The 15,687-nt window shown below is 34.7% G+C and overlaps 2 protein-coding genes across 6 annotated transcripts; one reads left to right on the plus strand and one right to left on the minus strand.

Moving 5' to 3' along the window:
• Positions 1-510: 510 nt before the first annotated feature.
• LOC125650473 (uncharacterized) lies at positions 511-11,753 on the minus strand. 5 transcript variants are annotated; one of them, XM_056165567.1, is made up of 8 exons: positions 11,346-11,753; positions 7,895-7,946; positions 4,775-4,930; positions 4,492-4,571; positions 4,167-4,259; positions 1,908-1,952; positions 1,567-1,666; positions 511-1,044 (listed from the first exon to the last, which is right to left on the minus strand). In XM_056165567.1, exons 4-8 carry the CDS (start codon positions 4,561-4,563, stop codon positions 701-703), a joined length of 654 nt encoding a protein of 217 aa, XP_056021542.1. In that variant the 5' UTR covers positions 4,564-4,571; positions 4,775-4,930; positions 7,895-7,946; positions 11,346-11,753; the 3' UTR covers positions 511-700. The 5 variants fall into 5 exon arrangements, with proteins under 5 accessions (XP_056021542.1, XP_048734773.1, XP_048734774.1 ...); XM_048878816.2 differs by lacking the exon at positions 7,895-7,946; XM_048878817.2 differs by lacking the exons at positions 7,895-7,946; positions 11,346-11,753 and adding an exon at positions 9,273-9,853.
• Positions 11,754-12,606: 853 nt separating this feature from the next.
• LOC125650474 (sperm protamine P1-like) lies at positions 12,607-14,404 on the plus strand. Its single transcript, XM_048878822.2, has 3 exons — positions 12,607-12,738; positions 13,035-13,077; positions 13,805-14,404. The coding sequence occupies exons 1-3, from the start codon at positions 12,673-12,675 to the stop codon at positions 14,164-14,166; spliced, it is 471 nt and encodes a 156-aa protein (XP_048734779.1). The 5' UTR covers positions 12,607-12,672; the 3' UTR covers positions 14,167-14,404.
• Positions 14,405-15,687: the final 1,283 nt, after the last annotated feature.

The raw sequence follows: 15,687 nt of genomic DNA on the forward strand, positions 1-15,687 counted from the left end.
ATTTTGAAAGATGTAGTGTCATAACTGCAACGGTGTGTGCAAACGAATTTCATAACGCGCATTCATTTTTCAAATTTACCCACATTTGAAATGAAATTGGATCCCAGTACCTGTAATCTTCAGTTTTATGGAATATAATAGAGAGGGTGATTTGCGTTTCTGGCGCACTGCAAAACATTTTATGTATCCTTAATGCGAATCTAATAGTATTTTGTGGTATACATGTATATGTCTACAGTTTCATAACGATATTTCAATTTTCTCTTAATTTGTCTTTCAATTGAATTAAAACTTTAACAATGTTAAATCTTGTTGCAATATCACGATTTTCAATTGGCCCTGCAGTGCATTTCAGTAATTTAAAACAATGTAACTATTGTTCTGCAATGCATCGTGGTAATTTTGTCGCATCCTTCAGTCAAAGAGCGCTTGCATTGGGGAAAGACTGTCATATTTTGAATAGATGACTTCGTCATTAATTCTGACTTAATAAACCTATGAACACAGAGCTTAATTTGTCGTCTCTACTTTTTTTTTTTTTTTTTACAAATAAATTATCATACAAAATCATATAACGGAATGTGTCAAGATGCCAGACTTTCCTTTCCGCTTCGTCAAACTATAATACTGATGTAAGTTTTTAAATATGCTTATGATGTCATAGAAAACAAAATGCGTGCAAACTTTATAAATTTTCCACTCATTTGAATCGTCTTGCACGTTTCACAATTGTCCCATCAATGTCCGACACAGTTTTCCCGATGCTGTGTTGAATGTAAGAGATGGCTGCTTTAGCGTCGTTTCCGATGTGATTACTTCCGGTCTGCATGACCCGGAACTTGCCCAGCAGTCGGCTGAGATGTGGACGTATGTTTGACGTGAAATCCGTGGCGGCGTAATCCAGTGAGTTCTTGATGTTGATTTTCGCGGGTTTAGCGTGCGTCCGCTGGACTGAATTGGATCTACCGATGAAGTGCATGAAATTGCGAACAGAACTGAGCATCTTCTCTACGTCTCGTTTATGTCTGGGGGCTCTTTGTATCCCTGTTAATGAAAACGTTGAGTGTAGATCTACATGTACTATACAATACAGTGGCGGATCCAGAGGGAGGGGGGTGTTCCGGAGGTTGGAACCCACCCAACTCCCTTCCGTCGGAAAATTTTGCTAACAAAGTGAGAAAAAAATGCGTTTTGAAAACCGAAATTGATGGTAGAATCCCTCTTTAAAAATTCCTAGATCCGCCCCGGCAATAATTCGGAATTACTTTCCTCTAACAGTATCTAAGGAAAAACTTCGAATATGTACATATACGTTGTAGACGATAAGTACATTTAATACCCCTCTCGGATGCCGTAAGAATCCGGGTTAGAATAGGTCCTCAGTGCCCTTTGCTTGTCGTAAGAGGCGACTAAATGGGGCGGTCCTTAGGATAAAACCGCAAAGAAAGATCCCTCCCTGCCTAAAGACTTTAAGCGCTGAGCATAGGCCTACATTTTGCAGCCCGGTGACGTCTCTATACGAGTGTAAAATGTTAAACAATGCACACACATACACTCACACATTACCTTGAATACACTTGGATGTACGAGATATTCCTATGCACTTATTTCCCAACATTCCATTTAATTCTGGTACAATTTCAAAACATGGGTTTCTCAGCAACAACTGAAACATGAAATAAAAGATTTCTAACCATCTGTGAAACGTCTATTGTCCTTTGTTGTAGATTCCATAAATTTGATTAATATACTTGTACGATTCAATATATTGTGTATTTTAGATCTATACACGAGACTCTGTAAACTGTATAATATTTAATGTAGAACATAGTATGTTCCATTGTCGGTTAATTTATAAACTCTCATCCCGTTTTGATTATGCAATAAGAAGATAATATTATATATACCTTTTGATTGAGAACGTCAGTAAACATACAACTCGTCTTGGGATTCTAGAAATAAGGAAAAGATCTTTGATTTTGAATGGTTTCCCCACACTCTAATGTAGAGCATCGCCATAATATAGGTAAATTGAATCCGCGGATGAATCTTGATGAATATAGTATACGTCTATTTTAACATGGCCTCTGACAGACGTCAAGTAAAAAAAATAAAGTTATTTTTTTTTTGGAAATACATGATGGTATGAAGTGCAACGGCGTGAGTATGCAGACGTGAAGCGTCGCAGTTCATATTCTCATGTATTTTCAAAGCTGAAATTTATTTCTTATACTTTCGTCCACACGCGGTGGTTACAAATGCTTATCGCTGCCTAAAGGATGATTATCAGACATGCAACCACCCAAACTGCTGGGACACACATTATTTGATAATGAAATAGCTCAAACAAAAACCGATAATCACCTTAATTCTTTCTTGGTGAAAGTATCACTCGCGTAGAAGAGGAAATAAACAAAAAATTCATATTTAATTTAATGGCCTAATTCAAACACAAATATTCTTAATATGATCAGTTTAATGTATACCAACGACTGATATAAACAAAATTTACGCCTTTTTCACGGTTATCCTTGTTTGCTTAGCTACATGTATCTTGTACCCACCCAAGCGTTCAGCAGAATACTGAACGTACCTCCATCACAGAAGAGCTGATATCTCGGAAATTGCGTATTGATATTACACTGTACGTTCTAATGCAGAGGATCCTAAATACAAAAATGGGACAGGGCTACCATTGCATTTGGATGATTATTAATAATCTTGTTACACACAAGAATTACGCAACCCTGAAACTTTTTAACAAGAGTGTTGTCATATTGAAGTTGTAAATTAAATTAACTTATAACATACCATTATTATTTTCATCACATCTATGTCCATATGAGTGATGTGTTTTGAAAATACTTGCGTCACAAAGCACCTAGTCCATAAAAGTTTTAAGATTTATTTTTCAAGGTTTAAACACTTCTTAATTGGCAAAAAATTACAGACGTTTTTAAAGACTTCGTCACATGTTTTAGGAAAAATTACGATCACAACAATGGGTGTGTCTTTCAATAACCAATCTATGACAGAGATATTATATATAGATACAATATATATAACCAATCTATGACAGGGATACTATATATAAATACAATATATATATAACCAATCTATGACAGAGATACTATATATAAATACAATATATATATAACCAATCTATGACAGAGATACTATATATAGATACAATATATATATATATATATATATATATATATATATATATATATATATATATATAAAACCAATCTATGACAGAGATACTATTTATAGATACAATATATATATATATATATATATATATATAACCAATCTATGATAGAGATACTATATATATAGATACAATATATATATATATATATATAACCAATATATGACAGAGACACTACATATAGATACAATATATATATATATATATATATATATATATATATAAAACCAATCTATGACAGAGATACTAAATATAGATACAATATATATATATATATATATATATATATATATAATGATAAACTGAACTTTCGATACAATATTTTGATAAATGGCTAGGCTCCGTAGAACTAAGATTAAAAAGACGGCGACCTTTGGCTTCGCAGCTAGACGCTTCGTGTCGCTGTTGCTAAGTAAATCATTGCGCGGCTTGGTTGACTAGTATTTTTCCGAGTTTATGTACATTTTGATAAACGAAGGTTAGCATCTTTGTCTCTTGCATTAAATTATAAGGAATGACTTTAATTCTGGAGCAAGTTATACGAGTATAACCTGGTTTGGGTCAGTTTACGCTTTTTTATAATCCGCTTCGCAGATTATAAAGCGTAAACTGACCCAAACCAGGTTATACTCGTATAACTTGCGGCTGCCCCAGAATTAAAGTCATTTCTTAAATATATATATATATATATACGTCTAAATTTTTATCAGCAATCAAAGCGTATCGACTCTCCGATCCTCAAACAACCAATGTGATTTTTGGCTAGAGAAATATTCCAAGAGAACTTTCTTAACACCCTTTACATATTTGTCCTGATTTTTTATCATGGAGAAGAGCTCGCGATTGGTTTGCGTGATTTGACCTGACCACAAACATACATGTAAACAACTAATAAACAAATCACCGTGGCGGCCTGATGCTAAATAGACCTACAGGAATATAGTATACACACCTCAATATTCAGGACTTTTGCAAGTCTCCCTCTGAGCATTGTAAATTCTTGGCGAATATTGAAAGGATCAACATTTTTCGATTCTTCCGAAATCTACATTTGAAATTTAAATGAAATACTTTTAATATATTGAAGTAGGAAGTTCCACTTTTCATATTCAGGTATAAAGTCCATCTCAAATAATGAAAATAAGAGCATTATGTTTTTAGCAAACATTCTCACTTTCTAAGGGAAACTTATCCAAGTATATGAATGCAATATTAATAGAGAGTAAAACAAGTGGGGATGTTGTCAAGCTGTTTTAATTATTCATGTTTAAAATTACCTTCTCATTAAGAAACAGGTGCACTGCGGCAATCTGGTTTATGAAGAATATCAGGAATATTTCAACTCGCATCTTCAAAACTGAGCAGAATGTTTTAAAATATAAATTCATTCTATATTTGGATTTAAATATACAGGTAAAATTTATGGAATCAAAACTCCTATCCTCGATTTAAAGAAAAACATGAGTTTGGATGCAGAATTGGAAAAGTGTATCCAAAAAGTTCTAGATCTATCTATTTTAAAAAGAAAACAGATTCTACTGGAAACAGATTTGTACTTACCTTTCGCAGGTACTTGGATGGACTTTCAGTCACGTAATGCTGACAGACCACAGACGTTGATGAGTAACCATGGTGCTGTCGGACATTAATTGTGTCCGTTTTAAGTTTGACCTCTGCGGCTAAGTTTAGTACCAGCAAAAGTGAAGGAATGTTTACCTACATGTACATGTAAATGCAGTAGAACACAGAAAAATGGCGATAATGATATACCGGATATTCATACAAACAGTTCCCAGATTTTGTTTAATCACAATAGATAAATGAATAAATGAAGAAATCAATTATAAAAAAAAAAAAAAGAATTTAAGAAACAAAAAACAAAAAAACAAAAAAAAAAACCCACCCAGATACTTATAGCTAAATTGTTCATACAGTGGTTTGGCTTTCGCTTACTATTATGATTCTACATTGTATTCCTTTGATTTTTTTTTGGGGGGGATGTTTGTTTTTAGATCAAGGATATGGTTATATTTTAATCACTACTTATGGGTACCCCAACTGGGAGTTGAATCCACGACCTGCGGAACCAAATCTTCTAGCATTGAGTGCCTAGCACCTCAGACCGCACGTCCATTTAGTCAAGTATGAGACTGTGAGTTATATACTGTAATAGAAATCTCTCTCTCTCTCTCTCTCTCTCCGACCGAACCTGTTTAGTAAAACGTCCTCAAAATGTCTAGAAGAGAATACACACATACATGTAGGTTATTGTAAAGACAAAAAAGTACATCTATGTACATCTATAGCTATACCTATAAAAGTTCCTAATACTAGTACTCTCTTTCGGATTGGAAAAAAGTGGTTTTCAGAGAGAATATCATAAGGACATGTCCCCGCGCCCTTCGTCCCCACTAATCTCATATTTTGGGTACTGACTAAAACCCGGTCTTCGGTCTCAGAAGTAAAGGGGAGACGTGCGCTATGAGGAAGAAAATAGTATGATCAATCAGTATAAGAATGCAGGCATGAGATGTCATATCTAAATTGACGAGAAATGGGACTCAAATATTCTGATATATTAGAGATGTTTTATCGAATAAAATATCTGGGACCGAAGACCGGGTTTTAGTAACGAGATCGACGACCGGGTTTTAGTCACTAGACCGAGACCGGGTTCTAGTCAAGGGACGACCGAGATCTAGTTTTAGTCACGGGACGAAGACCTATTCTCTTTAGAGAAGTCGAGAGGCATAGCCTTCAAGGCTATGCCTCTCGACTTCTCTAAAGAGAATAGACGAAGACCGAGACCGGGTTTTAGTCAGTACCTATATTTTGTACCCTACATCTTTCATTGTTACCAATTTATAGGTCACGTTACTGTGAGGAAAGAGTTTTTGCCCTTATAGTGCACTTTTGTCAAATGGTTAAAATTGTCCCCACTTTACACGTTTTATAAGCCCCTCCCCATCTCTATTTGTCTTTGGTCTTCAATAAATTAAAATAACATTTTGAATATATCTTTACAAGTAGAAGAGCTTTGAATTCACAACAATGTTGTAATGTAGCTTACTGACGATCCCCTCTACGCGATGTTCAGAATGTACGGATTTCTTGAGGTATATTATGTATAACGCCTGACCACAGGTGCTTGAGGACAGGACCCCCCCCCCCCCCCCTGATATAGACCCCCGGGCCTTTTCGACTTTTTTTTTTTATAAATCATCTTTTTATAACATATTTGTAATCTAACCTATACCATCGATCCGAAAAATTACCTAAAATAAACGTTTTATAAAAATTCGTAACCCACTCTACATGTATATATAAAAACAACAAGGTTGTTTTTATATATAGAGTGGGTTACGAATTTTTATAAAACGTTTATTTTAGGTAATTTTTCGGATCGATGGCATAGGTTAGATTACAAATATGTTATAAAAAGATGATTTATGAAAAAAAAAGTCGAAAAGGCCCGGGGGGGGGGGGGGGGGGGGTCCTGTCCTCAAGCACCTGTGCGCCTGACGTGTGACATTATCTATCATTGTTTGAGATATCATTGTAATCATCGCATGTATCCAAGGATTGATTGTGATTGATTTTAACGCCCCTCTCGAGAATCTTTCACTCAAGGAAGGATTCACTTTGAATAGAACTTGCATATAATCATTTTGTATAGTTAGTTATGTTCAAAACAATAATTTATGATTTATAATGAAATGTTAGAAACAGAGGAGTATTTTAATGGTGTCATTTAGTCCTTGTCAAATTAAACACTCACATTAGAGGTGACACCGTCAATTTGTATAAACATTTATGTAAAGTGTGTCCTGCTGTTGACACTAAAGCTTCCCATTCTCCGTTAGTTATTATGTAATATACAGGTGAGTAGGAATTTACATACACCAATTAAATAGTCAGTGTAGCCGAACATTTTGCTATTTTTCAACTTATTACGATTGGATATATCACTAAAATTTAGTTAATTGTAGGATGTAGACTACATTTAGAATATTTATTTGAGGAAATTCGAGTGATACGCTACACATACCATGAAAACCTATTTGGCCCGCTAGGACACATCGCACGTTTCTAAACTTTTTTAATTTTTTCAGCAAAATTAATTTATTTCATGACTAAAACTACTTTACATGTGTTTTGAATGTAACAGTTTGCGTAGTTTCCGAGGTTGAAAGTGATGAAATTCAAATCTTGCGATATGCATATTTTCTTCGATATTTTACGCGCCATTATCTGTGACGTCATATGCGACCTCGAGCGAGAAGATTTGAAAACAGTTGTTAGCCATTTCATAAACAGATTAGATTTAATTGACAAAAAACAACAACCAATTATCACATTAACGGCTTGTAAATAACACTGCATTAGGGTGTTTCGTGCTGTTTAATGGTGTACTTGCTGTCAGTAGAGAGGATTTAGACTGTTTATTTTTCAATTTTCGAAGGAAGGTATGAGGGAAAAGACGTGAATATTTTTTGTCGGCACAACAACTTTGCCATAAAAAACCCCCCAGTAGTATTTGTCCCTGTACTTTTTCAAAAAAGCACTTGGACGAAGACGTAGATAAACTGCGAAAAAATGGTTCTATCGAAGCTAAGCACTGTTACATGTAGGCATACGGCATATGCACCTTAAATTCAATACACACTCACACCAACTGACCTTCACCTTGTAACAACATATAGGCAGAACTTGTGCTCGCGGTTTCTACCAACTATAGTAGTTTAAAAAAAGTAAAAGATAAAAAATAATTGAACATTCAATTATAAATAATGAAATATTATGTTTTCTAACTTTGAATTAAATTACAATATTTTAATTCATTTTGTGAGGAACGCGTACCAACAATAGTACGCCTTGCTCCCACTTCCCAATAACATGTAGATTAAAAAATAATGATAAAAAAAAAACTGCTTGAATAGAATAATTTAAAAGTATTGTAATTTTCACTATAATTTTGATAATTTAAATTAATTTTTTTTTCGAAATGTATTCGTGACAGACTGACAGTAGGCCTAAGCCTAGTTGTCAATGATACATCGTATCATAATTTAGGCCTATCTTACTTATCCTAAATTAAATTTGATAATAATTGCACTGTTTATTTTAGAAAAAACTCAACAACGCTAATTACAGATTTTTAAAGGAATAGCATTACCAAATAGTGTTTAGACAGCGATCCCATGTAAACATTATACTCGCTAATGCAGATTTCATACTCGCTTTCCTCGCTACATTTGGATCGCTATTTGTATGCACTGGTGGCTAAAAGATATAAGACTTGAGAAGTTTGTCAACATCGAAATAAATGTTATCCATGGTAAATAAATTAGACCCCTAAAACACGAGTTTTTAGAAATATCTAACACTACTTTTACAATAAGTTGATAGACGAACGTCGCATATGACGTCACTGTACCACGTGATTACCTATCTAATTAACTAGGTTTTTTTTAAATCGGGGCTTAGATTTAAGTCCGTATTGTGGCTAATTATCGCAATATGTCGGCGAACGAACTATAACAATCAATTCTATAAGCATATGGAAGACAAAATGCATATAATTTTGTATACTTTGAAAACATGAGATGTGTCCTTTAATGCTAGTTACTTTAAAGCCGAAGTCACGTGACTGGTTCTATCCAATGAGCGAGAGTGTAGTTTCTACAAAAAGTAACTGGGTACAGAGTAACTTGAATAAAAACGATCGGGAGTATGTTTCGTGACGTAGCTGTCTTAGACCCTTGTTGTAGATTTCAATTTTTTTCATCTTCGGATATATTTATTGAGGACACCCCCCTCTCCTTGTCTCGGGCATGGGTCAGACACTTTGGGCAGGTATATGTTCTTATTTCTAGATCGAATTTGCATGAAGCAAAATATTATAAATTTCTGGGCTCGTATAATTATCTATGAAAATCACCGAGTATTTATTTTCATTTTTAAAAAGCACATGCGATGCTGTGAAAATAGTATACATGCAATTCTTTCTTTTACGTTGATTATATTACAGGTAGAATAGTGAACCAAAAATAATTACATGTACTGTGTAAAATCACACTCTGCTTATGGTGCATGACGTTGAAGGCGTGTTTATGCATCCGAATCACGTGGTATCGTCTTTTGTTGCTGTTGTGGTTTGTTTCTTTTACGTCCCGTGGAGAATCTTTCACTTATATTGCGACGTCACCAGTTGTATAGGTGAAGTACCACAAATTTAAACCTATGCTTAGCGCTCGGCCATGTAGCAGTGAGGGATCTTTAACGTCCTAACGCTTGCTGTGACCTCCGTTTTCAAGGTCATATCCGAAAGACCCTTGATTCTCACTTCAATCTGATTAAAACCAGATCCTGAGATCCGCTCACTTAGATCGCTACACTAGTGGATCTCACGAGCGGGGCCCGAACTCACGATCCCCCGGTTACAATACGCACGCTCTATCACTCAGCTGCCGCAATTAGCTGGTTATTGTCTTTTGTATGAGCGACCAGATACAATATAGGCCACTGAGTTGAAATAGGTTTCCATCATGGAGATTTTCTAGTAGTTTTTCGCTAATCCTTTGTTTTCAAATATCGTCGATATGGGGTGCATTTATCGCCATACGAAATTAAAAAAGTTTTTAATAATGTACAGCACATGTATAGCCTAAATTATCTAACTGTACCCACTTGTGCCCATGTTTCCAGATCGGTGACTGCATGCTATGTACAATATTGTATCATATATTACGAATTACTTCTCTACAATACACATGTTGTATTTATTTGAAAATAAATAATTTTGTTTGTTGTTTGTTGTAAAGGTATGAACGGGGCCAAATGTCTATGACATTTTCAGCTAATGAGGACACCCCAAACTTAAACAGAGATACATGTATATATCGTTTGTGGTGAATTTATGCGCCATGTAACATTTAAATCACAGAAGTGCAAATGTTAATGAGTTGAATCATGTAAATTTTAACTTGAAACAAGAAAAAATATTTTATATATATATCAGAGGCATTTAACATATAGTTACTTCACTTCATCCTTTCAATTTTGTTTCTTGTTCCCTTTAAACTACATTAAGAAATAATATGCACTGGTCGAGTCTAGCCAGGAAATCGGGTAGGAAAAAAACCAGTCTGTCTGAAAGACATATGGCGGATAAACGGAGAAATGCGAACGTAATTAAAAATTCATGTCAGCTTTAATGTCGATACCAACTTCTGCACACCTGAACCTGTTGTAGCCTGACTGTACGACACTGTTTTGGAAGATGAACCGAGTTTCATACGACAGTCGCAAGACGATTACTATTTCTTTCTAGCGTCAGTCCTATGGAACTCATGTGACTGTCGTAAGAACAGCAAACAAATTTATTACGACAGCCTTGACCTAATTTCCACAACATAATTTCAAAACAAGATTCATGTGATCACAACCACGTAACACACAACCGTTCTGCTGTCGCGTCACTGCATAAAACGTAGTACACAAAACTCGAAGATATGCATGTATGTTACAGTCTTGAAGGACACATCGCATTTTCCCAAAGTATACATAATTATGTACATTTCTATTAAATAGTTAGGTAGTCACGTGGTACAGTGACGTCATACGCGGTCTTCTTCAATAGACTGATAGTGAAAATAGTGTTAAATATTCTTTTACCAAAAATCAGCTTTTAGGGTCTAATCTATTCATCATGGACAACATTTATTTCGATGTTAACAATTTCCAGAGTCTAAAGTTATGTTTAGCCACCAGCGCATACAAATAGCGATGTAAATACCCAAATGTAGCGAGGAAAGCGAGTATGAAATCAAGGATTGCGAGTAAATAATGTTTACATTGGTCGCTGTCTAAGCACTATTTGGTAATGTTATTCCTTTATACATCTGTGATTGGCGTTGTTTTTTAAAAATAAACAGTGCATTGTTATTTATTTTTGGATAAAACAAATTATGATACGTTACATCGTTAACAACTACATTGTAGGTCTGCAGTCGCGGGTACTCTACAGCGTCATAGTGGCTGTCTTCCTTTTAAAACATGGGTGAAGATATAAATACCAGAAATATTCGTCTATTCCTATTCAATTTAAATGTATAACTAAGTAGCTTACAGTAGTTAGCGTGTCAACTGCTGCCACGGGTTCAAGTCCAGCAGGCGTTTTAATTTTTTTCCCCCAGATTACTTTCCTCTACAACTGGATATTAAAAACTAAATAAAGTAATTTTGAAAGTTTTCGATTTCAAAATATTGTTGTACACATCCTCCACTTTTCATCCACAACAAAGTTCCCGTGTATATCACCCCTCCTGCTAGGGATCAGTAAAACGTTCGTATAGACTCGGTTACTGGGGAAATCTTGACCAAATCTCACTGTTGCTGTCGTGGCCACCCTGTGGTTTCGGAAGCTTAAATGTCTTGCACGTCGGGAGATTTTAGCGTATCTTCTCGTTGTAACCCCATAGAAGATTGCGTGTACAAACCCCGTAGAACCTTAGCTGTTTCCACTTTTGGGCGCAGTTTCCGGGCTCATATTGTACGTCACTTTTAAATATCGTATGGTTTAAATAGATTCTCCACGAGCCCACATGATGTCGAGCTTCTCACGCACAATGTAACTAACACTGGATATGGTTCCAAATTCACATTTTCAGTTCTACTGCAACAGATTTTCAATAGTGGTGCCCTGTTGAATTACACATTGGTACCGTGCAACAGCAGTTGAGAAATATTGAGAGGGAACCAAAAAGAATGGCAAGCTTTTGACAAAATTATGCATTGAAAACAAGTTAAAAGATTTATGTAACTTGATACCATAAATTTCCTAATGAAGATGCAACAAAAACAACTTAAATGCGTTTAAAATACTACCAAGTGCACAATAATTTTTCAACACTGTGCAGTTTATGAAAATAAAATAAATGAGTTATTAAATGAATAAAGAAGCATAAAAAGAAATAAAGCATTAAGTAGATAAAATGAAATGATAATAAAAAGCAACAATTATGAAATGACAAAAATCCTCGCTATAATCAACGCCCATTTTTCAGATTAATTGTAAACTATCAGTCAACATATGCCCAGTGTCAGGATGCAGCTGAGAGAAATGGCATGGGATTATTCCCTATATACATTATGTACATTACATATGTATTTACGCTTGAACAATCTAGAACAAACCGGATTTTACCTGCGTGCTGTGTGTAACAATTAACGTATATGTCATTTCAAACTTAAAATTTTAAATAATGTTCAGTTTAAAAAAAAACACCACCCAAACTATACGAGCAGTCAAGAAGCTTTCAAATTAGACATTACACATTTAGAAAATGAACTAAATCCGAAAGATGACAGCTGCATGAATAATTAAACAGGATCCTCTTTCTATAAATTCAAAACCCTGCGGCTGGTTCGTTTACACCAAAACCTCCTCCCAGGAAATGCTGGCGACAGCTTCATTTCTCGTTGTGCTATGCGGCTTCTTTCTGACTGAATTTTCTCATCAGGTAAAGACAAACATTATTTCTTTGATTACGTTGTATATAGTGCTTATCTTTTAAAATAGATTTAAACTAAATATGTGAATATATAGGTTGAAAATAAGAGAAAACTCGGCATATTAGTTTCTATGATAATGAAATAAGATGTTTGAGTTTGTGATTAATTTGCGTTGAACTTATTTCATATGCAGGATTTAATTTGTGGATCCATGATCTATTTCACGAACAAAACGATATATATGTATGTACACTATCCAAAGCCAGTGGATGTATAGTTAATGAAAATTAATTTCATTTAACAGGTTGATGCAGAAAATGGCGAAGTTAGCGTCAGAGATTTCACTGGTAAAGATTCTAAACATTTTTAAACAATGAATAATGTAATTAATGTGAAACTGGTCTGTCTTGGATTGCTTCTAGTAATACATTTACCTATAACGAGTATCATCTATCTTATATACAACGAATGTGATAACAAGAGTACGAGATATGCAATATATGTGTACTATTTACATAATTATTTTCGCCCCGTGTTATTTTCGCTTTTCTTGCACTTGCAGACAGTTTCGTCCCGTTTTAAATTCACCCAGGCAGAGTTGTGTTAAACAATTTGAGCATATCAAATTTGAATTTACTTAGACTTAAATTCGCCCACTTTCATCGAGGCGAAAGGACCGAAAATAAAACTGGGTGAATATTTCCTTGTGTACAGAATTCTGGTACAACACAGTGCGTTAAATTGACTATATATATATATAGCAATAAATCACATTTTTTTAATAACACCTGAAGGGGAAAAATAGAATTTCTGAGGTACTCAATTTAACGCGCGACTTAAGGTATTGTCAGCATAATGCGCCAAGCTAAACTGACACTTAATGAACTACAAAGAATATTTTTGAATCAATGGTGTGCTTCCGTTTGAAAAATGAGGATGTGTTATTCGTCATTAATTGATGATGGTATAAAACGGAGTTCTACGTTTCTACCTTCGGCAAAAGTAACGAAAATTATACGGCATATCGAGAATTAAACTGTACATTGTATTTTGATTAAAAGAATGTCTTTACAGGTTTGAGGTTTAAGCGTTTGGTGCCTTATGGAGGATTAAAAAGAGCAATTTCAGGGAAAATTAATAGCATCACTTCACGAAACCCAAAAGGGAAATTTCAAAAAAAGATAAGCCCGAGGAACAAATTTAAAAAGAGTCTCAAGAAAAAGAAAAGCTCCAAATCTAGAAGGAAGTCAAGGAAAAGAAAGAATAAAAAACGGTCTAAAAAAAGGAAAGGGAAAAAAGGAAAAAGATCCAAGAAGAAGAGAGGGAAAAAAAGAAGTTCCAAGAAAAGAGGAAAGAAACGAAGAAGTTCCAAAAAGAAGAGAGGAAAATCACGAAAAGGAAAATCATCAAAACGATCCAAAGGCAACAGAGGGTGAATAGACACAGGCGAAAACTAGAGAGGGGTCCAAAATGAAGAGAAACACATGATAATTTAAATGATTTCATCCAAACGATCTAAGAGGCGGAGAATCAACAATAGTAAATCTTAAACACATCAAAAACAATACAAAAGCGTGAGCCCAACTACTAGTACATGTAATTTAGAAAAATTTCATCTTAATTTATGGTACCGGTGAGTCGATATATTGGGATACATAATAAATATAAACTTGTTTTCAATATTTCTTTGTGGTATACGATATCAGAATTAAGAAATCAATCTTCATTTTTGAAGATACGTCAGGTTAGGAACTACGACACTAACACCGGAATACTTCAAGAAAAGTACGCCGGCGTGAAGCGTTGCAGTTCATACCCTCATGTATTTTCAAAACTGGAATTTATTTTTTATATCTGCATTCTACTTTCAATTCTATTTGAGTTCCCAGCCGTTAAAATATACGTTCTATATTTACATGTATCATGATTCATATGAATATTGTTTCAAATACAGCGCCTTCATGAGGAAATGGTGTTCATTAAAGGTTGTAGAGATATCAAAGGCAAAACACATCGGAAATATAAATATCATCAAATGGATCGTTAATATCTAAACCTCTTAATGAACGGGAATTTTTTTGAAGTATTTGTTTTTAAATGAATGGACAGCTTCAGGTATAGATACATATGCAAAACATTATTTGAAGTCGAATTCAACAATAGGCTCCCCCTGGAGATCCGGGTTAGAATAGGTCCTCAGTACCCCTTGCTTGTCGTAGGAAGCGACTAAATAGAGCGGGTTTACGGATGCGACCGAAAAAAACCGAGGTCCCGCGTCACAGCATGTGTGGCACGATAAAGATCCCTCCCTGCTCAAAGACCGTAAGCGCCGAACATAGGCCTAAATTTTACAGCCCTTCACTGGCAATTGTGACGTCTTCATTTAAGTGAAAAATTCTAGCGAGGGACGTTAAACAATATACATGTACAATCAATGAACAATAAGCTATTTCGACATGAAATTAAAACATGTACCAAATATATTCTAAACAAGGATTCGAAAATAAAAGTAAATACATACTGAATAATGAGAACATCAGACAGAAAAGTAAGCAAAATGCTGACTTTGAACGAGACTGTTCAATCCCCTGTAACATCAATTTGTTTGTCAGTAGCCTGCCTCGATTTAAAAACTGATCATACGTACATCGCGCATTCATGAATCGACGTATCATTTTAACGTAGAAAAAAATCTAACATATTTTCCCACTATAGTTGTGTTCAAGCATACTTTCAAATATTCATTAATGCCCCATACGACCCGAAAACTCACAGCTTCAAATTATGTAGTCATGTTAGATAGTCAATTGGAACCCCGGTTCATTTCCATACTCATACTGTTTTTAAAACCATAACTCTGTATGAACTAATTCCCCACAAATATAACTATAGTAAAATGTTTTGGATGAAATCATCCCTGTTCGGTTAAATGATAAGTATTCAAAAAGGTTTGAAAA

This window comes from Ostrea edulis, chromosome 5 (genome assembly GCF_947568905.1).
Source record: "Ostrea edulis chromosome 5, xbOstEdul1.1, whole genome shotgun sequence".
In the NCBI taxonomy this organism is placed as follows: domain Eukaryota; kingdom Metazoa; phylum Mollusca; class Bivalvia; order Ostreida; family Ostreidae; genus Ostrea; species Ostrea edulis.

Coding starts and splice junctions, on each gene's coding strand:
- LOC125650474 (XM_048878822.2), top strand. CDS start 12,673: ATGCTGGCGACAGCTTCATTTCTCGTTGTGCTATGCGGCTTCTTTCTG. Junction 12,739..13,034: donor TGACTGAATTTTCTCATCAG/GTAAAGACAAAC, acceptor TTCATTTAACAG/GTTGATGCAGAAAATGGCGA. Junction 13,078..13,804: donor TAGCGTCAGAGATTTCACTG/GTAAAGATTCTA, acceptor ATGTCTTTACAG/GTTTGAGGTTTAAGCGTTTG.
- LOC125650473 (XM_048878816.2), bottom strand. CDS start 4,563: ATGCGAGTTGAAATATTCCTGATATTCTTCATAAACCAGATTGCCGCA. Junction 1,953..4,166: donor CAAAAGTCCTGAATATTGAG/GTGTGTATACTA, acceptor CCTTATTTCTAG/AATCCCAAGACGAGTTGTAT. Junction 1,667..1,907: donor CTGACGTTCTCAATCAAAAG/GTATATATAATA, acceptor TTCATGTTTCAG/TTGTTGCTGAGAAACCCATG.